The sequence below is a fragment of the Aplidium turbinatum genome, chromosome 2 (assembly GCF_918807975.1).
Source record: "Aplidium turbinatum chromosome 2, kaAplTurb1.1, whole genome shotgun sequence".
Classification (NCBI taxonomy): Eukaryota; Metazoa; Chordata; class Ascidiacea; order Aplousobranchia; family Polyclinidae; genus Aplidium; species Aplidium turbinatum.
In genome coordinates, this window is record NC_137473.1 from 49830426 (window position 1) to 49856777 (window position 26352).

The window sequence follows — 26352 nt, forward strand, 5'->3', positions numbered from 1 at the left end:
AATATCACTTCTTTTGCATTCCGACAAAGAAAAATAAATTGAAATGAAATTTAGCGCAAAATGTTTGAACTATTAAATTGAAATGTTTGCTCACATAAAATCGACATGTATCCTATGTCACCGTCTGTATGCAAACTTAGAATTAGAATCTTCAACTATTACAAAATTCCAAATCCAACGACGCCTTCTGTTTATTTAGAGAATGTTGTATTTTATTCCACAATATCGTTTCTTTTATAGTTGAAATTATCGAAGCTTTAGATGAGTGGGGTTTAGACCTAACTACTGAGATCTTAAATCATATTTATGACACCGAAAACATCCCTAGTGATATGGTACGTTCCCTATTCATAGCTTTACCAAAGAAAACCGTAGCAACAGAATGCTCACTCCACAGAACAATTAGCCTTGTGAATCATCTAACAAAGATCTTACTCCGAATCATGATGATGAGATGGAGACCAAAACTAAAATTCCAGGTCATGTAACGCCGAAACCCAGGTTTATTCTAAACTGCCACTTAGGTTTTAACTTCATCTTTTATGTCAAACGCTATTTGGCAACTGTCTTTTTTTCGTTGACACGTTTTCGCTGAGACTTTATCTCATTAACCTCTATTGTTAATCATGAAAAATGTTGTTTTGACGTAAAACACTTATTTCGAACGAACCCAGACAACAAAATTTGTCATTTTTAGATTGATTCAACGTCTGCAGACGTAAAAATGATGGAATTTGCCGTCTGGGAAGGCACTCAAAGGTAAACACTGGATAAAATGCAAGAAGGCAAAAGAAACGATATTGTGGAATAAAATACAAAATTCTCTATTAACAGAAGAATCGGACATACATCTCTCTGTTATGATTTTTTATGTAAAAATTCAAACTGTGCTGTTGAAATTCCGATTTTAGTTTTGGTTTGCATACAGATGGTGACGTAGGATACATGTCGCTTTTATGTGAGCAAACATTTCAATTGAATAGTTCAAACATTTTGCGCTAAATTTCATTTCAATTTATTTTTCGTTGTTGGAATGCAAAAGAAACGGTATTGTGGAATAAAATACAAAATACAATTCAAAACTGTAGCCGAATAGGGAACTAGCCAAATCGGGCTGTAGCCGAATAGTGAACTAGCCGAATCGGACTAGCCGAATTGGACTTGCCAAATCGGACTAGCCGAAACGGGCCATTCCGTTCTTGGAAGTACACCGTTAAAATATTTTGCGATTTTATTCACTCTTTACAGAAATATTACACTTTAAAGCAGTCCAAGGACTTTGTCCGTACCCTGTACACTTGCCCAGGGCTTCCCAAACTTTTTTGCTCGTGACCCATTTTAATCTCCTAAACGTTTTCGCGACCCTTCACGGTTAAAATGATAAACAGTGCAAAATATAGCCTACATTTGTGGTATTGATGGAAAGGTTTTCAAATGAAAACTTAAAACAAGCTAACGGTACTCAAAGACTGCTACTTTACAGTTGACACGTAGCCTACTGGAAACAAAACAAAGAACCAAACACATTTATTCAGATGGATGTGACTAGGGGTGTTCAATTTCGATTATTTGAATATTCGAAATTCAATTTATTTTCGATTTTCGATTTCGAATATCACAACTATTCACCAAACTGCAAAATGTGATTTTATTGAAAGAAACGACATGAAAATTCGCTAGAAAACGCGAAAAAAAGCCATGAAAAATTGCGAAAAAATAACACAAAATAACGTCTACAGCTCCAGGCCCATGTTGGTGTTTATGAACACAAGCTGATCGACATGGTCACCCGTCAGTCGGGATCTCAGCTTCGTGACGATCAGGCCAGCTTTTGAAAACGATCGCTCCGCTGGAGCCGAGGTTGCTGGGATCCCAAACACTTCAAGTTCATTTTCACAGCGAGCGATTCACTGCCGCAACATTTCACTGCAGAATGCAGAGGTTTCGACTCGAAAGCGACATTGAGTATGTTTGCAAGCGCATCAAGCTAAACGCACGCTCCGTCTACGTAAGCAAATTATGTTGTTTTTGGGTGCATTCGACATCTGATGACATTGAATCGACGCAAAATGGTAGATTTTTGCTATGTCCCAGGAAGCAAAATTAGTCATTTTTACATTGATTCAACGTCTGCAGACATTAAATCAATGTAAAAATGACAGATTTTGTTGTCTGGTGTTGAATTGTAGCATCGCAACTCGTTCTAGTGATTATTTATCGCGAAGCTGTTGCGGTTTGCATACAAAAAATGTTTTCCTGTTGCCGATCGCTAGTTCATCTATTGTTTTATGTATCAATACAGCATAAAAAGTTGCCCACACACAGAAATATGCGCAGGCCCGTAGCCAGCCGGGGTAGCCAGACCGCAGAGCAGGGGGCACCTTTTTTCAGGGGGCCTCGCCCCCCCTGAAAAAAATTTCTCCCCCCTTGGCATAATCTCAATCTTCTCGGGCAAAAGCTACAATTATAATGATTTTGCATATTTAAATTTGTTCGCCCCCCCCTAAAAAAGTTGTCCCCCTTGCTCTGCGGTCTGGCTACCCCTTGCTCTGCGGTCTGGCTACGGCTCTGCCCCCACGGCTTAGGCGCCTATGGATTCGGTAAAAAATGGATAAAACTGCGACAAAGCTCAGCCTACACTTTCTGCTATTGCACAACCTAGCTATCTTTATTCTTGAGAAATTTGTGAAATTTGGCAATAAAAATGCCAACCTGGCATCCCTGGTGCAGGACTGGCCGTTGGACCCGCGAGAGCGTGTGATAGTCACGTGATCGACGATGCGCATGCGTCGAAGTCTTTTTTCGCTTGCAAAATGCGACAAGACAGATTTCGCGCCACTTGCGTTACTTTCAACCGCGTTCAGCCGAAAGGGCGGCTATAATTTCGAATATGTCCGACACGAATAACGAATTTCGAATATCACCATAATCGAAATCGAATCGAATCGAAAATCGAAGTTGAACACCCCTAGATGTGACATCTTTTTGCTGCAAAGCAAGTCTAGGCGTGGCTCAATGTTAGTTAATGCTGCTTCCAAGGCGGTTTCAAAGCTGTTTACAGTAGTGTTGATGGCTGTTCGTCAACGTTGAAATCGTTGACTCGCATAAAATGTCGTCGTTGGCTTCAGCTCGTGTCCGAGCATTGGTTTTATTTTCCAGTCGGATGTGACTTTGGAGGCCTAGTCAATAGTGGAACAGCCGTGGACAAAAGTCACATTGTGTGGAGAGTTGGGAACGTGGTTGTATCAGCTTTTTTTCTAATGTTTTATTTTTTCTGAACCTTTGCATCCTGTTTTTTTTTCAAAAAAATCTGTACCTTCCATCGTTCTGTTCCTCCAGATTGACCTATCACTGGCAAACTGTTTCCACGATTCTAGATCAATGTTTTCAGGGTCGAGAGAGACATAACTGATCTTTGTAACTGCGTCTTTTGTGAGACGATCCTCTCAACGAGTAACTTACCCAGCATTTGCCTCAGTTTCCTCTGCTGGGAATTTTCAACACAAATACGTCAAAAAAACGACAGGAGTGCGGTTAGGCCTAGTGCTGAATCAGGTAATGGTAGATATTCCGCTTTAACATTAAGCCAAAAAGTGTAAAGGTGTTTTGCATAACGTTTATAAATTTCCACAAAATTTTAATTTCAAGTCAGAATGTTGAATGTTGATGAGTAAATTCTTTCTGAGAGAAGTGCCCGGTAGGCTAGCTGTAGCCTACTTTGTTTTAGCGTGCAAATAGGTTTTGGATTTAATATAATTTAGTATTGTCCAATTCTGGAAGAAAATACTTTTGTTTGTTTGTTTTATCTTTATCCTGCATTGCGAAAAGCAGACTTGAGCGCCATGTATCGGTGTACGCCTTCCGACGTACACCTGACCCACGCTGCAGCTGACGGCAATGTCTGTTTCCGGTTGTCTACTCTACTTATGACTTAAATTTGGTACTACCCATTACTCGAAATCGATCACTGGGTAGAGGCAATTATCGTAAAGTTTCTTGCCCAGATAAACAACAGCAAGTGCGGGTGGCTGGAGTCGAACATGCAGGCTCTCGACTGCGAGCCCAACGCGCTAACCACTCGGCCACTGCTGCCGACAAACTGTTAACAGATTTGACAAACGTTTAATAACCAAGGACTTTAGCATTTGATTTTACATCATTGTTAACCAACTTTGTGTAAAATTGGTACACTCTCTGCGACCCCTGAAGTTCGTAAGGGAACGTTCAAATATTACGTAACGCCTTCAAGGGGGAGGGGGGGGTTTATGCAAAGCGTTACGTTAGCGTCACATCGGGGGGGGGAGGGGGTTCAAGCAAAACGTTACGTAACGCTTTCGAGTACGGAATGGTAGTTTTTTGTGCTAAATTTGTAGTGAAAAAGCGTTACATGGGGGAGGGGGGGATTGAAAAAAGCGTTACGTTGGCGTTACATGGGAGAGGGGGGGGTCAAAAATTCGGAAAAAAAGCGTTACGTAATATTTGAACGTTCCCTAACGTGACACCTTGCGGGGTCGAGATCCCCAGTTTGGGAAGCCCTGCACTAGCCTACACATACAGTATATTCAAACCTCCTTGAAAGTCCTGGGAACACCTTCCTGACGACAAGCAATGTAGAGACATGCAGCGGATATTGCATCATTGGATCGCCCTGTCCAACTTTTCGACTCGTATACTTGCTTGAACAGTTTATTTGATCTGTCCTGAAAAAATAAAAAATATTCATTACTCAGCCCTCATTCCACTATTGAAATGTGGACATCAGAAATGAATTTAAAACAATAATTGCATTTGGTGTTTTCTTGGGTCACAACTACTAATTTAAAAAAATGGTCAATAGACATAAAAAAGTATGAAGTTTTTCTCATGTCTAATTACTAATGCACAAAAAAATCCGAAACCCCTAATATTGAAGCAATAAAATTAATCCTATGTGGGTAATGCATGTATGATATCGCAGCTTCCTGCAATATCTATTAAGCTAAACATTAAGTAGGTTATATATGTCATGACAATTGAACTATACCCTGGTTGAAATATATTTTATTATGTTAAATTCTTAGATTTGGGTTTCAACTACCAGTCCATGTGTTACCGCAGGAGCTAATGCAATTGATTGAAAACTTCACCAAATATTCTAAAGTTGCACACCAGAAAAATGGTTGTCACAAAAGAAAACAACAAATCATTCTTACCACTAAGTTTTTTGGTAAATTAATGCGGTCAGCCATGGACGAAATTTCTCTGAAGGCACGAATTAACACTCTATCACTGTTTGACATTGTCTTTCTATTGGAGAACTGGGCATAAGCTAAACGTAATAAAAACTTAATATGTTAAAGACATCCCAATAATAGTATGGGGAAATCACAAATCTTTGGTTGAATAGCTCGGTATAATACAAAATATATACATGTTTTGATACACTTATTTCAAATCACATTTTCCACTGGTTGACAAAGTAAGTGAAATATATCATTCAGATGATTTGTTTTTACATGGCAGCAAGTTTTCTTCTTTAATCTGATGCAATTTTACATCATATCTCAACATTTTCATGAAACGTTTCGGATCTTAAGCTGATACGTATCAACATTTATGACAAAAGAAATTGTGAATAAAAACAATTAAGAAAAAAGTTAGATAAAATTTGTAAATGTTGGATGAAAACAACATCTAAGTGAACATAAAACTCCAAAAGTTTTTACTCGAAGTCAATCTTTATACCATCGATGACTAGCTATCTCCCACACAGCATTACAATTTTTTCAATAACATCCAGGGCTGGATTTCAGCCGGAGCGGTCCGGAGCGCCGCTCCGGAAGCTCGATCAAAAAATTGACTTCTCCGGAACGGCGTTCCGGAAGCTCAAATATTTTCTACTTTTATTATGCTTTGCCCTGTTCAGTAAAAGTATATCCATAATTCTTGATGAGTCGAACACGTTAAATCGGGTATTCACTCTGATAATATATCTTCGTACCAGTCTTGACGGAAGCGAACCTGTGAATGTATTTGTCTTGTTGAGCTCGCTATTCTTACGGCGAATGGCATCTATGATTCCCTGAAGAGCTGCCTAAAATCATATGGCATGTCTACAACATTTTTATCTTCTTGTTTGATTGGTGTTGTAGCCTATGTGATGGCGCGGCTGTGATGATAGGTCGCAAAAATGGTGTAGCAAAATGGCTTCGTGATTAATTTCCAGGCATTGTAGTGTGGTATTGTGCAACTATAGATTGGAACTATCGGTTCGTCATGCGTAAAATCAGTCAGTAATTTGAATCGATTTCGATCTTTTATGGACAAACGCTATAGCCTTTGCCACGCTTCTCCTAACAATAGCAGGGAATTGGGTGAATGTGCAGCGGCTGTTGAAGTGCAGTTGTTGAAAATCGGAAGGGTAGGCCTACTGGACACACGTTGGGTAGCCTCGAGTTTCCGCACAGTTAGTGCCGTTTGGATTTTCAAATTTTTGGAGTTCAAATTTTTCAAAAAGGGGGCTAATGGCGACACAAGAGATTCTCGGGAACTTGCGAAATATCAAGGACTCTTGTCGAAGATATAACATCCACGGATTTCTTGTTGGACTTGGCTTTGATGTACGAATACTCGCAAGAATTATCCGAAGTAGCCTAAGCCTTGAACTGTAAAACAGAGCATGTAGGTACTACAGACGAAATCGGTTAATAGTATACTGCTTAAACGTATCAATCGTTTATTTGAATCAAAACCTGAAATCCCAAACCAAATCCAATCAAATGTTAAGTAAAAACATCGGTTAAGCGTATACCGCTTAAAAGAATAAGTCGGATAAAAGCATCAGGATTTGCTTCTAGTTTGCATACTTCATTCATTTAATCGTATAATTGTACCCGTTAGCGAAAAGAGAATGTCACTTTTTTGCTTTGCATAATTGTCTGCAATGTTCAAAGGCGAAACAGACGCATGCAATCGAAACAAAGGCAAGTGTCTGTAATCCCAGGCCATAATCTTATGAGCTAGACATCGCACTACAAAGAACCAATTTTCGCACAGCTGGGCTTCATTAAAACAGAAGAGCACACAAAAGGAATAATCACACTTCCCAATAAAGAAGTTTAAATGCTTTTGCTGTCATGTGTCGGCGACTGGTCTTCCAAGGAAAGGACATGGACAAATTATTTCGGCTTGAGAGAGAAGTGTTGGAAAGCATGTCTAAAAGTTTAAACCAGAAAACTTTGGAGCATTTTTTTTAAATTGCTGAAACAATGTAGCCTACTGTTGTGAAATGCAGTGCGTAATTTCATTTGTGCAGTTGGAGAACATTGCAAATTAATTATTTTACCAGACAGCGCAAAAGACTTGACAAAATAACCTTTGCGATTTCAAAACAAACAATGAGTGTGAGCCGTGTTTTTCTACCATACCACAATTTTCGTAGGTCACGTTCCATACTCGAAACTACACAGCTGGTACTGATCTAAAAATAGCACGCTTGAATCAAAAACTTCAACGTCGAAGTTCGCGTTGTTACGTCACAGAGATCGGTGATATGAAAGATTGCCGATTTGCAGTCCGATTGCTGCAGTTTGCAGAAAAATGCTTTGATCGTACATGCTCTCCCAGTCAGCAAAGCTGATCTTTTTTACATTGTTTCAACGTCTGCAGACGATAAATCAATGTAAAAAGGACCAGTTTTGATGGCTGGGACATACAGCATAGTGGCATGTAACACAGAACTAGGAAACTCTTTAAAGTTTAACCAGAATTGTAAACAGTTGTAGGAAGTATCAGTTGTAATGTGCGTTGCAGCCTAGTCAGCACAGACATCTTCTCAACAATTACGCCCATTCACAATAAACCTTTTTTTAGTAAATTGGTTAAACGAATAGGGCGTGTTGATTTGGGAAAAAAAAATTTTTTTTGCAAATTTCTCCAATGACGGGGTCTAAAAATATGTGTTTGGATCTGAAAAACACGAATCTGCTAATATTTTCGCATTTGCAAAACGTTTAGCTTGGTAAATCTGCGTTTCAAAAAATAGCAACAATTGCTATGGGAAAAAGCATTGGTTTTTCACGATAATAAGCATGAAAACAACAGTTTCATTTCTTAACATGAAACAATCTTATTCAGGCAATTTCCAGAGTTTTATCAACATTGTTCTTGCTTAGGACCTACAAGATTTTGTCCATTGTTGTTTTTATTGTATAATGTGAGGCCACCATAGGTTGTAGGCATTCTGAATTCTATATGTAATTTGTGCAGCATTACAGAGATTATACGGTAGTTATTCTGTTAAGCTGGTCAAGGATTAACATTTGTCTAACTTCAATTTAATTTGTTCTAGAACTTGCAATGACAGATAAATATGTTGGCACTTCGGAAACATTATTTATTGTATAGTGTATATACCTGTGGATAACACATCGGAAATTACTACAAGCATGAAAGATGCTAAGAAACTGAAGAGAACATTAAATTTGTTTGTAGCAATTAAAACATTTACACAACAAGTTTCATCAAGTCTTGCTTTGACTCGTTCTTTGACATCAGCCGCCGACTTGCCTCTTGCCCTCTGATATAGCCTTCACGTTTCTCGTGAGTATACACTTTGGCTGCTGCCTCTGTGACTTGCTTCACACACCTTTCTATTGACTGGGTATGGCAGGGCCAATTTGGAACTTGCATGGGCTCATCAATAAACTGCCTTACTTCAGCTGTTGTTAATTTGCAGGTCAAAGGTGGTTCATACACCCCCACAGACCAGTCTATTAACTCCAACAGAGAAGAAGCATCGGGGTTGATTGAAGGTGTCTTTCTGGGACGAACGGAAAGATCACCCAATGTACAGCCATCTCTACCCCTAATGTCAGCAATCTTTTGTACTCCAACTTTCCTCTCTTCAATATCTTTTGAGCACAAGAGTGTTTGAATCACCATTTCACTAAACGCGTACCATGCTGAACGCTTGATTGATGGCATGACAGCGTCCACCACAACTTCCTTCTGCAGCCTTAGCAGTTGCAGCTGAAACATGATATGACGAAGACCTTCTGTCCAAGTGTGCTTTATCTTGATGCTGAACCAGCACGGAAAGTAAACTCCAACAACGTATTCCACTATTAGTCTTAAGTTGTTGAGGGTTTCACCTTTTAAACCATGTTTTGAAACCCATATGCGACACAGTCTGTTTGCTGTTGTCAGCCACCTGGAATGGTTCACGGGACCTATTTCAAGAAGTGCAAGATTTGTGGGAAGTTGCCCTGTCCTTATGGCCTTTGCGATCCTATATCCATACATTTGATCAGTAGAGAGATCCCTTATGACATCGTCATGCAGTGAAATAAGAGGCTCTCCAATGGAGATTTTGGTAAATGAAGGATCCAGTTCAAGTTCAGTAGCAGTGTCTAGCATTTTTCCAATCTTGCCTGTCCACTTGTTATGAGACAATGTCTTCCCATCCAGTTTTGTGATCAAGTGACGTAAGGGTAGCTCATTAGTGTGTAGAGAACAAACCAACCAGACCAGCTTACGACCAAGTTTCACCTCTACCCAGTGCATGCAACCACCCCCCCAACCAGTATTAGCGTTCGTTGAATCACCTCCAATGGCTTGCAGATTGTTATCAATACCCTTCTTCTTAATGAAATCAACGAGATTGTCTGCAATAACTTCTGCTGGTTTTTTCTGTAAGCTTTTCTCAGGAGTGAAATGGTACAAATATCTTCCACCTGGCTCACTACATACACAATAGGGTCATTCCAGCTCAATTCACCCAATGCTGTTAACACCACCATCACCGATTTACATCAAATTTGGTTTGTGGTTAGGTTTTGAGCAAAAACGCATAAATTTTAAATTTTATCACAATCCGGCCAGTGGTTTAGGAGATATGGCCCTGTGAAATTTCGTATTTTGGGGGAAAATGGGGGTACCCGGCTTATTTCAAAAAGCCATTTCTCAGCAACCACTGGGTGTATTTTAATGAAATTGGTGTCATTTTGCAGGAAATTGGTCAAGGATTTCATTTCTGTGGTTAATTTTCAAAAATAAGCATGTTTGGGGGTAATGACCTTTTGACCTTTGCTTTGACCTTGACTTTGACCCTGTGGATCACGTGATACAAAAAACTTGTCTACATGAAAAATATTCCTTGATACCATCTCTATAACATATGAAAAAATGGGAGAGGTAATATTTTTAGTTTAGCCATAGTTTTCATTCAAAGAGGACGATATCTGTGAAATTTTAATAAAATCCGGTTAGCTTAAACCTTATATTGTAGAATAAGTCTTGCTGCTCTTGCAACAACAGTGTACCAGCTTCATTTTTAATAATCAGAAATCGATTTCGCCATACTGTTATAGCATGGTCAGTCTGATAAGGTATGTCGTTATCCATAGGCACCGAGTTTTCAAAATAAACGCATCACGATGCGTCGTATGATGCGTATTTGCCTCGCGTAATTTAAACGCCATGTGATGTGACTTTCTCCTTTGCTCTGCCGTTTTATTTTATGCATTTCGTTTTTCAATTCAGTGTTTAGATCAGTTATTCATTTTCATTGTAAATATGATAAGCAGTTATTTTTTTGTTACTTGATAAGGGCTAACATGTGTATGGCCGAAAACGTTTGTAGCTTATAGTTTATGTTCAATTTTAATGGATTATGTTAATTGCCGGGGTCTGCTACAATTCGGTGAGTCCGATTCGGTGAGTCTGATTCAGTGAGTTCCTAACCTCTAACTCCTAACCCTAAAACGGCAATGATAATTAAGGCTAAGGTAACCGATAATTAAAAAAAAAATTGAAAAAATCCCCCATTAAGAGATCGGACTCACCGAATCGGACTCACCGAAACGGGCCATTCCGTAAATGCCGTGTGGTTGCTTGGTTGTATATGTCTGTGGTTGAAGAAAGTGACCTCTTGACCAAAATTGTACTAACATACAAGGAATTCAATTTTTCAATGTCAAGCCTGACCGGATTTTGAAGCTTGCAAAGAAAAATTGAAAAAAAGATTCTCGTTGGCAAAGACAATAAAAGGAACACTAAAATTCCATAGATTTGTTCCGATTTCTGAAACAAAGTTATTCGCGTACAAACTCAGTGCTCAAAAAAAAATCTGCCTGAAATAGTGTGACAGGAGGGAGAGATGAAGACCTTGCACTTGAAGCATTAAATGAACCTATCAACATCGCAACACAGACATATGTGTGCTGTATATATGATTATAAACCGTGGAGAAGTTTGGTGTAAGACACTTCTGATGAGTTTGGAGACTATCATGTAAACTTTATGCATCCTCATGGTCCTGCCAGAATCTTCTACTGGCCTTCCTCTGCTGATAAATGCTGGATCGATATTAATAACATTGTTTGTATCATTGAAACTCCTTCCATGATTGCATCTGGCAGATGTCGTTACACTATTTCCAAAAACGATACAATTAAACTTCACAGGTTGTGTAAAAACTGGTCAGCTCAGTGATTGCTGTCTATGGAAAACTTTCAGAACCTAACGTTTTGTCTGTTGTGTCTTGACTAAACTGTGTCATTTAACTCATTTTTATGCAGTATTAATTGGGAGCGTTTATGTATTACATCATCAGAATTTGAGATATTTTACCCCCTCCCCCATTTGCTATCATTTCCCAATGTTATAAGCAGGCCTCGAAATTCCGGCGGTCATGGCGGACATGACTTCCGAAATGACCTCGAATGTCTGCCGAAGCCGACTCATTGGTCGGTCATAAATGACCACCGCAAAATTCTTGACAAAAATAGAGCTAATGCAGCAAAAATATATTTTAAATTTGAATTGTTACAATTGTTTGTTTAACGCGAACAAATACGGAGCTGAAACAATAATAGTACAGGCAATCGCTTTAAAGATCACATTAGAGTGGCGTGGTTAACGAGCTGATGGCAAAAGTAGCCATTTTTACATCATTTCAACGCCTTGCAATGTTGCTTTGAAATAAAGTTGTCTGAATTTTTCGGCAGGATATGTATTCTAATTTTAACAATGAGGATTATTGCGTTACATTGATCGTTTGTTAAAAAGAAACGTCACAGAGAAGCAAGTCTCAGCTGGGTTCCGCACGTGCTTAGGCGAATGTGGCGACCTTATTCACGCTGATACTGATAGAAATAGAATTTCTGCACATAAGGGAGGGTGTTAGACTAACACTATTGTGTTAGTTAGTTAACACTAACACTATTGAGGGCTTACACTACTGAGTCACTAATGCGCGTTTGTCTGGACAGTCCTGACATGGAGATTTACGACCCCGCGCCGGCAGTGATCGCTTGGCACAACGATTATATAACGCGAAAACCACCGAATAAATGATCGGAGTTGCTTTTGTAATAAGGAAATTTGGATTGTTGTTTTCAATTGTGTTTATTGCGTCATTACACGACTGTCATTAACGGATTGATTTATTTGCAAGCAAAAAATATGTCCGGTTGAGATATTAAATGTCCGCTGGAAAAGGGCCAGTCCGGTAGGACATGCTTGACCGCCGGAAATAAGTACAAATTTCGAGGCCTGGTTATAAGCTTATTTTACAAAAAAAACAAACACCCCTCATCATCATTTTGGACCCATTCTTTCTGATGATGCAATGTGCATATCGTTCCATTTGTACATACCATATAATACTATTTTTGAGTGATTTTAAGAAAATTTGTTGAAAAATCATGAGACATGCAAACTTTGAGTGAAAACTATGGTTAAAATAGAAATATTACCTCTCCCATTTTTTCATATGTTATAGAGATAGTGTCAAGGAATATTTTTCATGTAGACAAGTTTTTTGTATCACGTGATCCACAGGGTCAAAGTCAAGGTCAAAGCAAAGGTCAAAAGGTCATTACCCCCAAACATGCTTACTTTTGAAAATTAACCACAGAAATGAAATCCTTGACCAATTCCCTGCAAAATGACACCAATTTCATTAAAATACACCCAGTGGTTGCTGAGAAATGGCATTTTGAAATAAGCCGGGTACCCCCATTTTCCCCCAAAATACGAAATTTCACAGGGCCATATCTCCAAAACCACTGGCCGGATTTTGATAAAATTTGAAATTCATGCTTTTTTACCTAGAACTCACACACAAACCAAATTTGAAGAAAATCGGAGGTGGTGGTGTTAAAAATTTCATTTTTTTTGGGTGATTTGATGTGGAATGACCCAATAATGCTCTTCTTTAATGACGCTGGGGAACTGACGATCGGAATTATCTGCTTTCAGCATAACTTTAGTCATATCTTGACGACCATCAAAGAAAATACAGTCAATTTCACCCCTGCTACAACGATCATCAAACTCTTGATCTAGAAACTTCATAACTTTTTCTTGGGCCCTCTTGACTTTACTATGATCAATTACAAGACTCTTGTCTTCTTCACTGATCAAACCAACATCTATTAAGGCAGCGGTGGAGATGGCAGCTGCGGCACGTAGGCCAACACCATATCTGATACTTTGCATGGCAACATTACGTATCTTTAACGTGTTGTAGAACTGCTTGTTGCTATAAGCGGAAGATGCCGATGTACTTGGCATTTGAACTGTGACTTCCTCATCTTGAGTTTGAGCACTGTCACTTTCATCATCTGAGAAAGTAAACGAAACATCTGACTGACAGTTTTGCCTGTATTTATCTATCCTTCTTTTCTCATCTTCTTCCCTTTTCTGCCTTTTAACTTGCCTCTTATGCTCTGGAAGATCTGGTAATGCAATCTGATGTGGTCCAATTGAACCAGTCTTTTCCCTCTGACCTTTGATGAATGTTAGTTCTATCAGAGGGATCTTCATTTGGTTAGGGCAAATACAAATAACATGAGTTTCTTGTTTACATCCACCATCTTTTGGGCAACCAAATTCAAAACAGCTAACAATTTTACATTTGCAGTTAAGAATGTCGAAGAGTTTGTCAAGTTTTGCAGTAAACTCTTCTTTGATCATCAGTTTTCCTCTCCCAAGAGAAATGTTTTTTGCCTGCTCCCAGCTCTCTCGAATCTTTCTGAGAACAGTAGCTTGCGAATTTAGCACAGGACTTTCAAATAACCTGTTTGCTCGTTGCCATTTTTCTATAACTTGTGGGTAAATATCTTTAGCAAGAGCAGCTGTCGGATAATTTCTGACATCTTCGCAACTTTGTTCTCTTACCAGTAAACCAAATCGCAAAACATCTCGAAGAGTTGGAAGCTCTGACGGCAACAACTCCCTACTTGTACCAATGAAGTTACTCATATGTGTGAATGCACTTAGCCTCGTCCTCTTGGAAGCCATTCAAACAGTAACAGAAATCTTTGAACTCGAAAACTTTAAGAAGCACAGCAGCAAAATGCCTTCGTTCTCTTCGGTAAACTCAGCTGTATATAACACTCAATCCAACATAAATCTACTCCTGAAAGTAGTTTTAACTTAACTCGAAGTAATTCACGTCCTACCAAAAAATTCATAAAAGGACATGACACTTTTTGGATTATGCATTGTTTAATTAAAGCTAAGAAAATGGTGTTTCACCCTCACCACTTCAAAGTTTATTGTAACAGTAACGCTACCGCAAACCTGTAAGTCTTAATTGCAAAGATAAACTTACCTTGCCAACAATAGTAAAACTTCTCACACGCTTATAATAGTAAAACTCTCACAAAACGTCATAACGCTTGCTAACTACTTTTATTTTTGCTACAACCAGCCCCCAACAGATGCAAATAATGCATCATTATTACGCAGTAAGGTTAGCATTGATGTAGATATAGTTGTTGTAAAAACATTCTGTGTTACGTCACAATTGGAAAAGAAAACTTACTAATTCCTATCAGCAGGAGGAAAACTTGAAGAAGCAAGATTTCGATAAGCTATTTACCGAGCTAAACTGCTTTATTTTTCGTTTAAAAGGGTATTTTTAGAAGTTTTACACCAAGCCACAACTTTTTAGCACCAGTCATTGTTGGGATTTGGCAATTGAAAAAATCAACACGCCCTAACGAATCAATCGTATAATCGTATCAAAACGTCTGGCAAATAGGTGATTCGATTAACCGACTTCGTCTGTATTTGAGATGCAGATAACAAAATCAATAATCTTGCAAAATTATTTGAAACACGAAGGAACGAACCCGGACGACATTATGGCATTGCTAAGGATGCTGAAGAAAACTTAGAGTTCAAAGGTGTAGAATTACATGTAAACAATTGCAGAAATAGCCCGCTAATCAATCCCCGCATCTTCTACACTGTAAATCAAAAAGTGTAGTTTTAACCACTTCTAGGGGTGGTCTAAAAATTCCACTTCTACTTTTTCATTCCCACCCCATAGCCTATTGGGAAAGATGGTCATTTCCACCCTACCAAAGAGTGGTATTTTCCACCCAACAGAGAAGGGTGTATAACTGTATAATCCCTTAGGAAATTCCATCCAAGATCGCTTGTTGAATTCAACAGACTTGTCATTTATTAACAGCTGAAAAATACTTGATTCAACTATTTTGCAAGAGGACACAGTAGGCTAATGACACAAGGAGAAAACGAAATCATTGAAGTGGCAAAGAGATTGCGCTTAGATGAACGCGAAGCTGCTGTGAGAGGACTTCGTGAATATATAACTACGAAAAGAAGATCCCAGAGTCTTCAAAATTTGATAACGTCACTATAATCTCTTACAATTTCATCGAGCGAGTGTGAGCGCGGATTTTCACAAATGAACCTCATACTTACATCTGACCATGCTTCTCTACACACTGTAACTGTTTCAAGTTTACTCTTTATACGAATGATCCGTCTTCCACTGAGAAATTTTTAACCAGCAAAGTATGTTGGATCCTGATTACCCCATGGACGTAACCCGGCAATTGAGACCCGAAGTCGCCAGAGGTTTTATGATTTTGAATACGATAAGTGTCATGAAAATTGTAGGCTATAGGCTAACTTGAAAAATCAAAAGTGGAAAAAACTAAAAACAAACTTTTTTTTTTTTTCTAGGCTATAACTTGTATTTTTTTGTATTATTGTTTCACTAAAATATGAATATTTGCATTGAACAACGCTATACCATCTATAGATCATGATAATTACTTTAGCAACGTTTTAGGTACATCAAGTGTGTTGTTTCAAAGTCTTATGAAGACATATTTCTGAATTTTTTCTAGGGCACCTAGCGCATTTGGAAAGTAAAAAACTAGCGCTCCGGAAGCTAATCTTCTGAAAATCCACCACTGATAACATCTAAGTGAAATCGTAAAAATAAAGCAAAATAAAAAGTAGCAGACTGTATTGATTCTGATTAGAAATCTGTTGAAGACTTAGAGAAATATCAACCGACTCAATTGCCCATGCAAAGTTATGTCACAAAATATTTCTAACATGACAAAGATCTTTATTGAGTTTACCACTGTCACCCACTCCTGCTGGACCAACTGGTCTTTCAATGACGGTAGAAAGATCACTGCCAGATAACAGATGATTTTGCGAATATCCAACACGAAACATATCCTAAAAATAAAATTGCTCAAAACAAAAAGCAACACAAGCTTGTACTACAGGCCTCGAAATTCGTTTTTTGTTGACGGCAGACAAACGCGTCCAGTCTAAGCAGCTATCTCGACAGACATATTAAGTCTCACGGCGGACACACCAAGTTTTAACGTCGATCGTCATGCTTAATCACTTTATCTGGGTCTGCTACTATTCGGTGAGTCCGATTCGGTGAGTCTGATTCGGTGAGTTTCTAACCTCTAACCCTAAAACAGCAATGATAATTAGGCTACGGTACTCGATAATTAAAAAAAAAAATGAAAAAATCCCCGGTTAAGGGATCGGACTCACCGAAACGGGCCATTCCGCTTTATCTTGATAATTCTTCGCCATTTGAGAACTATAGCTACGATTTAGAAGGCTATTTTGAAAGACTTTCATCAGACCAACGACGTGCGCTTGAAGAGTCAAAGCGCCGTGTAGCTGCTTAAAATACGTCGCATTACTGATTAACTTCCATCTAACGAGGTCGTGTGGCTTCTTGCATCACAATGCTCTGGGCACGAGTTCGAAAACTTCTATACCAACGCTACTATTTTCTGCTGTGCAAAGTTTCACTAAGCTTTTTCTAGGTTTATTTTTGTGTGTCATGTGAGCGAAAATGAATTTTCCCTGGGCCTTTTCTTAAAACAAATTAGATAATATTTACCCAGTTTCTATTGTTCTACATGTTATATGTTAATGAAGAATTATTGCTTAGTAAGATTCCTGAAAAAATGCAATCCATAAAATACAAACATATAGGTATGGAAACAATTACAATACAACTAAAATATGTTTATAAAATTAGGCTAAGCATCATCTTGTAGACTAAAAAGCCATTAACGTCCACCATAGAGACCCTGCTTGACTAGAGAGCAGAGGAAAAAGGAGTTAATATTGCCATCTCACTTAATGCAATATGAAATAGCATATAGGCTATATAAGTTACAATAGTTATGCCCAATACAATTACTTGTAGGCTACATTAAACACCCAACACTGCAAAATCAAAGAAATCAATTGCATTTATGTCCAACATCCTTCCACAATGAACACCCCTTATTCTAGCAATGCTAGCGCCTCTGCCATTTTGTTACTGCTAGTTTCACCATAAACAGTATCAGATGTGAAACGCTTTATCATTATGGCACTGGCATCAAAGTTTGTGCAACATTTTCCATTCAGCTGCATGTCTGTTCGTATTCACAAAATCGATTCCAAAAGATTCAAAAAGCAAACCTCGCAAACCTTGCAAACCACAAGGTTGCCAGATGGTATTTTTTAAAATTGTGATTTTTTTTGAATTTCTTGGCGTTTTATTTATCGGGTGCATGTTTTTTAAAACCCTTTTGAATATGTTACTTGTTTAGTGTTGATGTTTTATTTTTATCAATAAAAAGATATCAAAATCTCTGCTTTGTTGGTTATGGTTAGTTTTGATATGAAAACGTTTAAAGCAATGCCTTTGCGATCAACATTTGTGAGCTGTTGAAAGGTAATATTAACCCAATATTTGGTAGTCAGACATTCGGGAATCAGTACTCAATCCCTTAGACCATGGCTGGGTGAGTTCAGTAATCAGTGGTTCTCTAAAAACTGAGCTGCAGACGATAAACAAAACTTAACTTTTGCAAGCGACCGTAATTCCTGGGCTACGCCATGTGACCATAGTTGTGACACAAAAGGAAGAAGTTCCTAATGACAAGTTTTTGTGTATGTTTACAATGTAGGTTAAGGAATATTTTGTAAACGAAACTGGTTTTTCCAAAAGTTTTGGTCATTTGAAGTGTGTTTAAAATACCTATATGCTTTGGCTCCTTTTTGGGCTACTTGCAAAAAAATTGGTTTGAAACGTGTTATAGATAGGCCTTGACTACAGACAACCTTAGGCTACCATTATTTGCTGCTAGTCTAAATCTATCTTCTTTAGGGAGACTATAAAAACCTGTTGGGGTAGGCTTTCAAATGCAGAAACCTTCTCAAGCTTTGCGAGGAATTCGGAGTTTGCGACATTTAAAGACGCCCGCTGAGAAAACCTCATAACTATCAATTGACAAATGCACAAACCTTGTTAAAAGTCATAGCCTAGATCAGTAGTTCTCAAACTGTGCGTCGCGACGCCCTGGTGCGTCGTTTCAATTTTCCAAGGGCGTCGCAGAAGGGTGGCCGGTCGATTGGTCGAAAGACATTTGGTCGACAGTCAATTGGTCGACAGACATTTGGTCGACAGGACGTTTGGTCGACAGACAATTGGTCGACAGACATTTGGTCGACAGGACATTTGGTCGACAAGACATTTGGTCGACAAGACATTTGGTCGACAGACATTTGGTCGACAAGACATTTGGTCGACAGACATTTGGTCGACAAGACATTTGGTCGACAAGACATTTGGTCGACAGGACATTTGGGTTAGAGTTAGGGTTAGGTTAGGGTTAAGGTTAGGTTAGGGTTAGTTAACCCTAAAATAAATCGTTCTTTCGACCAAATGTCCTGTCGACCAAATGTCTTGTCGACCAAATGTCTTGTCGACCAAATGTCTGTCGACCAAACGTCCTGTCGACCAAATGTCTGTCGACCAAATGTCTTGTCGACCAAATGTCTGTCGACCAAATGTCCTGTCGACCAAATGTCTTGTCGACCAATTGTCTGTCGACCAAACGTCCTGTCGACCAAATGTCTGTCGACCAAATGACTGTCGACCAAATGTCTTTCGACCAATTGACCGGGTACCCGCAGAAGAGTTTTGTTTCGTAGCTGAATTCAGTTTATCTTATAAAGATGAGGTTAATCCTTTGATTAGCAGTTTCAGTTGTCATCAAAGTTGTTAACTTCATTAAAACACGCCCACTGAAGTCAAGAGTTTTCAAAAAACTTTGTGGAGAAATGAATGCAGCGCATCGGAGTTTGCTCTTTTAATTTTCATCCAAGTGGCTTTCGCTTAGAAAATTCTTTGAACGCTTCTACGAATTGGTGGATGAACTTCAGGCTTTTTTGCAGCAAGAAAATAATCCACTTGCAGATTGTTTAGCTCAGAACAATTTCTTATTGAAATTGGCTTACTTTACTTGTGTGATATCTTCGCCAAACTGAACATTTATATGCAAGGGCCGAATAAAAATGACATTTCAGATAAAATTGCAGCATTCGTTAAAAAGCTGCCATTGTGGAAGGAAGATATAGCAAACCTGTCTGGAAGCTCTCGATACTTCACTTTCTTGTCCAATTTGCTTGAAAGGAAAAGTATGACGCTGCCTTTAAATTTGTGAAGCATATTTGGGCAACATTTGTCCAAGCTCGAGTCGAAATTTGCAAAATACTTCCCGAAAAATTTATCAAACTACGAATGGATTCGTGATCCTTTCGTCCAACCTACTCCACTGTCTTTTACTGCACAAGAAAAAGAAGCCTACATTGACTTTTCTTGTGACAATTCCCTGAAAAGGATGTTTAATTCAGGAAATCCGGCAAATTTCTGGATTTCAATGAATGGCGATTATCCAGCTTTGGTGAAGAAAGCACTACGAATTATTATCCCATATTAGACCGGGAGCCCGCGACGTTCACCCTAGGTGAAAAAGTTACCAATTTCTATTCATACAGCGATGTCCGGTGGTATGTGGGTACTCATAATCTGGAAGTCTGCCGGGCCGCCGGTGGTGGGTATGGGAATGGGGGACATTTTTCATGGCCCAAAAAATGCGCTAGGTCAGCTGAAATAGTTACCGCTTGAAACTTAGTTGGTTGTAAAGTAAATTGTTTCTAGATGATTGTCTGGTATGTGACAGACATTTTTTGTGGTGGGGGGGCTCTGACAGACAAGTTTTATACCCCCCAAAATTTGCGCTAGGTCAGCTGAAAAAGTTACCGGATAAAACCAACTGATTATTAATCTGTGAGTGTTAAGCTTCACAAAAATATATGTGACAGACAAATTTGGTGGTGGGTGTCCTCTGACAGACGACCTAAAGTAGGTGACCCCCCTAACTGAGCTAGGTCAGCTAAAATAGTTACCGGATAAAATTAATTGAAAATTAATGTGTGAGTGTTAAGCTTCACAAAAATATATGTGACAGACAAATTTGGTGGTGGGTGTCCCCTGACAGACGACCTAAAGTAGGTGACCCCCCTGACTTGAGCTAGGTCAGCTGAAATAGTTACCGGATAAAACCAATTGAAAATTAATGTGTGAGTGTTAAGCTTCACAAAAATATATGTGACAGACAAATTTGGTGGTGGGTGTTCCCTGACAGACGACCTGAAATAGGCCTAGGTAACCCCCAGGTTTGCACTAAGTCAATTGATAGGAGGGATTTGTTAGCTGTGCTTTTGAAGTACGGTATACTAAGTAACAGAACGTGATTTATCTACTATTCTACTTCATTTGTCTACACAAATAAAAATAGTTTCAGTGCAAGGAACTATATCAAGTGTTTTTGCATGTGCTTGGCTCACTACAATCTCAGCCAGTAAATCAACTGTTTTCTACATTGGTTTAACGTCTCCAGACGTTGAATCAATTTAAAAAATGGTTGATTTGCTGTCTGAGATCCGGTTGTCTTACTTTCAAATCTTGTAAGAAATCCGGCTGTCTTACTTTTAGCGAGTTTGGTGATTGGAATTTTACAGTCCTAGTGCAAGCTGTTAAATTAGTTTGAAAGGGATTATTTGCCTTTGTGTTACAGTGGGCAACGACACATTACTAACAATTCACTCCTTAAAGCGCTTGATCATCTGACTATAGCATTATACCCTAACCATTTAGCTATGTGATACACTTTTAACATGAATGAACACTTTTTTCGAAACTCCCTACAATAAGCTACTATATGACATCACAAAAATAAATAATTAAGTACTCTACGTTTTTTATTCCTCCAAACCGTTATTCTATGAACAAGACTTTTCAAACAGGCAGCCAGTGACAATTCAGTTTAAGCTACGCAACAAATTGGCGATCTAACGAGTATGGATAAATATTAGTAGGCTAAGTTGAAGAATATGATATAAAAACAGTGTAAAAAGCAACCTTTCGAAAAAACATTGACAGCAAATCAAACATTTTTTACATTAATTCAACATCTGCAGACGTTGAATCAATGAAAAAAAAAACGGTCATGGAAAAACATTGCAAGCATTCGACTACAATTATTATCATCCGATTGCTTTTCTGTCACCACACGTAAAATCATCCAGACAAGTTCCTCTGCATTACCCATAGGTGTCTTTCATCAGCCATGTCACAAAACGTTTACCTGTACAGCAGTTAAAAGAACATTTCAACCTAAGGCAGTTGCTTTATCTTCTGCTAAAGTCGAGATGCAGAAGCTCGCTCCCTAACAAGATGCAGAAGCTCGCTCCCTTAGTCGGACAAAATAGGTTTATTGAAATGATGCTGCATATTTTGCTGTCCCAAGCAAAAAAAACGCAAAATTAAAGAAGAAAATACCGTTAAGGTCTCAACGATGGATGGATGCGAATCATTAAGTCAAGAGCAGTGTTTTCTAAAAACGAAACGATTAAATCACTAATTCGTAGTGGTGTGGACTTAATTGCCAAAGAAGCATAGTATCACAAGTCTTGCCGGGTTCATTTTGATAGAGAGACTAAAAGCAATCCCCAAACCACCACAAACTGGAATATTTCATTTTGCCAAACTCACAACCTTCCTTTCCTAATAATATGCGAATTTGTTGAGGAAGAGATGCAAAAGCAAAGGCCAATGCTATTTTCAATATTATTTGATCTTTACAAAGATGAGTATTTGGTAAATGGAGGAAATGATGTTGAGCTATGGTCTAACACCACACAGAACCTTGTGAGGAAAAGTTCTCATAAGTTTGGTAAAGCACTAACAATAAGTAGGCAATTTTATTTACACCTCACTTCTCTCCGCCCAAGAAGAAAAATATGCTCTGATAGGTGATTGTAGTGCCAATCAAGATGATCAGATTCGTGCAGTGGCACTTCTCTTACGAGGTGAAATATTGACTTACTTACGAGCTACTCAAAACCAAAACCCCAAATCCAACAATCGTAGAGAGCTTGAAGGATATGGCCCCAAAACTTCCTGAATGATTGCAACTCTTCTATAGCCTACCACACGATTATGTGGGTTGAAATCCAAATTCAGTGATTCTCACACAGACACAATGGAAAGAAAAGTTGAATCAATGTAGTCAGATGCTGTGTATAACGTCAGTCGAGGTCATGTAAAGCCATGGAAGCACACAATACTTGGTTTAGAAGCAATGACAGGTTCCAAGTTAACTTTGCAGATACCTAACAGGGAAGGCCACACAATTAACTACAATGATGTGAAAAGTTTAGAGCCGGAATTTGCATACTCCGCTTTAGCACAGGAAGAAAGTAAAAATCACGTTCCGTGGGAGAAGCATCTGATTATATTCAGGAAATAATGGAGAAAGAGTCCATCTTGACATGCAAAATGAAGCCGCTAGATATGTATTGGTTCAGCAAAAATAGAGATGTTGCAACTCCACTCTATGCTGGTTTCATGAGCAATAATAGAGTGGATTGTCTACCGCTACAGCGAATATGTTACATGGACCCAATAACAAGATTACCAACCAACAATAACGTTGTTAAAGAAAGACTGGTTACTGGTTAGAACCATGAAGGTTGCAACTGAAACTCACCAACAATACGCCGTGGTGACGCACGACGTAGCTCTTGCACAATGCACACTAGGGTGGCCAAAAAAAATTGAAATTTTTTATTTTTGTTTGCACACCCTCTCATTTGAGGAGGATTCATGAAAAAATAACACTGTGAAAATTTGAAGTGAATCCGACAAGAGGAAGTGCTCTCCCACCGACCTCAAAGTTTGCTTTTATTGGCATAATTCGTCAAAATTCCTTGAATATGTGACGTAATTCTTTTTTGACTTATGTACATTGCAGTTGCAGCATTTTTGTTTTAACCATTGTTTTACTCTGAATTTATGATACAATAAGTGTTTCCACATGCAGAAAAACATAAATAATGCACAAAATAGATCACATTAACAAGCGTTTGGTATGAAATTAAATGCACTAAACTTTAGCGAAAACCGCATAAAAGTACGTTCACCAGTCACGATCGCAATGCTTTAGGTGACAACACATTGCCCAGAAAAAGCAAACGAAACGTTTGTAAAGAGTCAAGCCATCGATTTTATTTAATGGAGCTGTTGGCATGTTGGCTTTTACTTGCACTTGTTGGAAGCAGCTCTCTGTGGTGCTCGATCACCTGATAGAGGAGCTGGCGCTGTTGTTCATTTTCCGTAAGGACTTCATTGAGGTCAGTAGCTAATTTGACTGCCCAGTGCCCGCTCTGCACAATCATTGACGACTTTGAGATCATGGCATGCAAGAAATAGCAGCCTTCGATTAAATGCCTGCTGCCAGTGATAGCTCCAGTGTGGATTCCCGTATTGCTTGATGTCGTGTCAAAACAAAGTGCAGCTAAGTGCTCTGCTACAACTCGTGTATGAATTCCACTACTTTTTGGCCCATTGGTGATCCCGTTCCAATAGGCAGCTTCGGAATGCCAAGCGGTATCTCAACATGCATACCAGAAACTACAATGGCCAAAGATTCGGACTTTGTGCCATTGGCATTAGTCAAATGTTTACCATGAAAATGAACAAGTGGAACTGTAGCTGTTAGTTTAAATTTTTGCAGCACTGCAGCTGCCAGGCTTTCACATGAGGTGTTTCGAGCATTCATGACAGAGGAATGTGACATTGTCAATTCATTTATATATATCAATTCCAGCTGCAGCAAGAGCAGGAGTGACGATCATCATTGCTTGACGACTTGATGTTATAGTTCTGTTCAGTGCTGCATTAAACAGTGGATTATCGATAATGCAGCGTTTTGGTAATGGCTGCTCCTACTGGGTTTTCTTTTGTTTTGGTGTTATTTGGATTTACGGTGCAAACAGTGGGTCACTGGAAGAATCTTCATCATCTGCTAATCATTTTCAGATGAGAAAGCAGCAGCACTTGATGGTACTGGATCAATGCGATTTCTGTTGCGTCTCTGTTCATCATCTTGCGATGCATTGGGTCCTCTGTTGTCATCAGTATCTGTCATGCACCACCTTGGTCTATCAGAAACTGGCAGTCTTTTGGTATTGTTATGCGGCATTCCCAGTTAGCATGTGCAATATCAAATAATGCACTTAAGCTCTGGGTGAAGTCAGCTTCTGAGGTCAGCTGGGAAGCTGAATTTCGCCTCCCATTGTGCTTTGATTCTCCTATATGCTCTTGATGGATGCGTTTTAGTTTGGTAACAACGTGAGTCTTTGCAGTGGTAGCGATATTAGCTTTCACTCACAAGAACTGTACTGCAAGCAAGTGGCAGTGTAACCTTATTGATCTTCATCTCGTAGAACCACACCCCATACAGGCAGCTGACATAGCCCCTCAAGGGAGTCAACACTAGAGAGTGGGTGTCCATTTGTTGACTCTCTTGAGGGCCATGCCAGCTGCCTGTATGGGGTGTGGTTCTTCGCCGTCTACTACGAGATGAAGGTCAATAAGATTACACTGCCACTTGCATGCAGTACAGTTGTAGATGAAGTAATATTAACTACTACCATCTATGCCACTTTTTGGTTTGCAGCACCATCAATATCTGCCCCTACAAATGACCTAGCAATGTTACAGCTCACAGAGGATTATAAAGAGGTTGACAATGCAATTTCTCAAGTGGCAGAAAAAAGTTGAGGTTGCGCTTGTGGTACATCAGTGAGGATCTTGCTGCACTGCCTTTATTCAGTGATAATAACACAGATGATGAAAAGAAGGCAATCGTTAATGCTCTTAAGAAAGACCCATTTCCCGAAGATGTTCGTCGTGTTGCCCCAAACAAAACTGTCAAGTTTTAACGTCTCTCTTTGGCACAGTTTGTAACACAGCGTTCACTTAACCTTTTCGAGTCACTGCTTCTGTTGACACATGGCGTGATCGTGATGATTATAAAGAAGCATGCAAAGTTTGGCGTCATCTCAAAGCCGTCAATCATTGTGCAGAGCGGGCAGTCAAATTAGCTACTGACTTCAATGAAGTCCATACAAAAAATGAACAACAGCGCCAGCTCCTCTAGCAAGTGGTCAAGCACCACAGAAAGCTGCTTCCAACAAGTGCAATAAAGTCAACCAATGGCTTGACTCTTTACAAACATTTCTTTTGCAATTTCTGGGCAATGTGTTGTCACCTGAAGCGTTGCGATCGTGACTGGTGAACGTACTTTTATGCGGTTTTAGCTAAAGTTTAGTGCATTTTATTTCATACCAAACGCTTGTTAATGTGATCTATTTTGTGTATTATTTATGTTTTTCTGCATGTGGAAACACTTATTGTATCATAAATTCAGAGTAAAACAATGTTTTACACAAAAATGCTGCAACTGCAATGTAGATAAGTCAAAAAAGAATTACGTCACATATTCAAGGAATTTTGACGAATTATGCCAAAGAAAGCAAACTTTGAGGTCGGTGGGAGAGCACTTCTTCTTGTCGGATTCACTTCAAATTTTCACAGTGTCATTTTTTTAAGAATCCTCCTCAAATGAGAGGGTGTGCAAACAAAAATAAAAAATTTCCATTTTTTTTGGCCACCCTAATGCACACCCCTGGTTACACAAAAAGCCTACTCCATTCAAGCAATTGAAGCCCCTCTTTTTGACAATCTCCTCATTATGCTTGGGAATTTCCACATGGATCTTGCATTTTTCGGAGCAGAAGGAACCTTCATAAATGATTGCGGGATAGAGTCCATATTACAATTTGGGTAGAGAGGTAACTCTTTTAAACCATAAACAGACA

The 26352-nt window shown here is 38.9% G+C and overlaps 1 protein-coding gene across 1 annotated transcript in view; it reads right to left on the minus strand.

The window, feature by feature from the left end:
- The window catches only part of LOC145765491 (transcription initiation factor IIB-like), a 30270-nt gene extending 13780 nt beyond the window's left edge, over nt 1-16490 (minus strand). Inside the window, exons 1-3 of the mRNA XM_082577320.1 lie at nt 16392-16490; nt 5193-5308; nt 4569-4700 (exon numbers count right to left, since the gene is read on the minus strand). Coding sequence (XP_082433446.1) covers nt 4569-4700; nt 5193-5279 — 219 coding nt within the window. The 5' untranslated portion in view covers nt 5280-5308; nt 16392-16490. The remainder of the gene's footprint in view (nt 1-4568; nt 4701-5192; nt 5309-16391) is intronic.
- Nucleotides 16491-26352: the final 9862 nt, after the last annotated feature.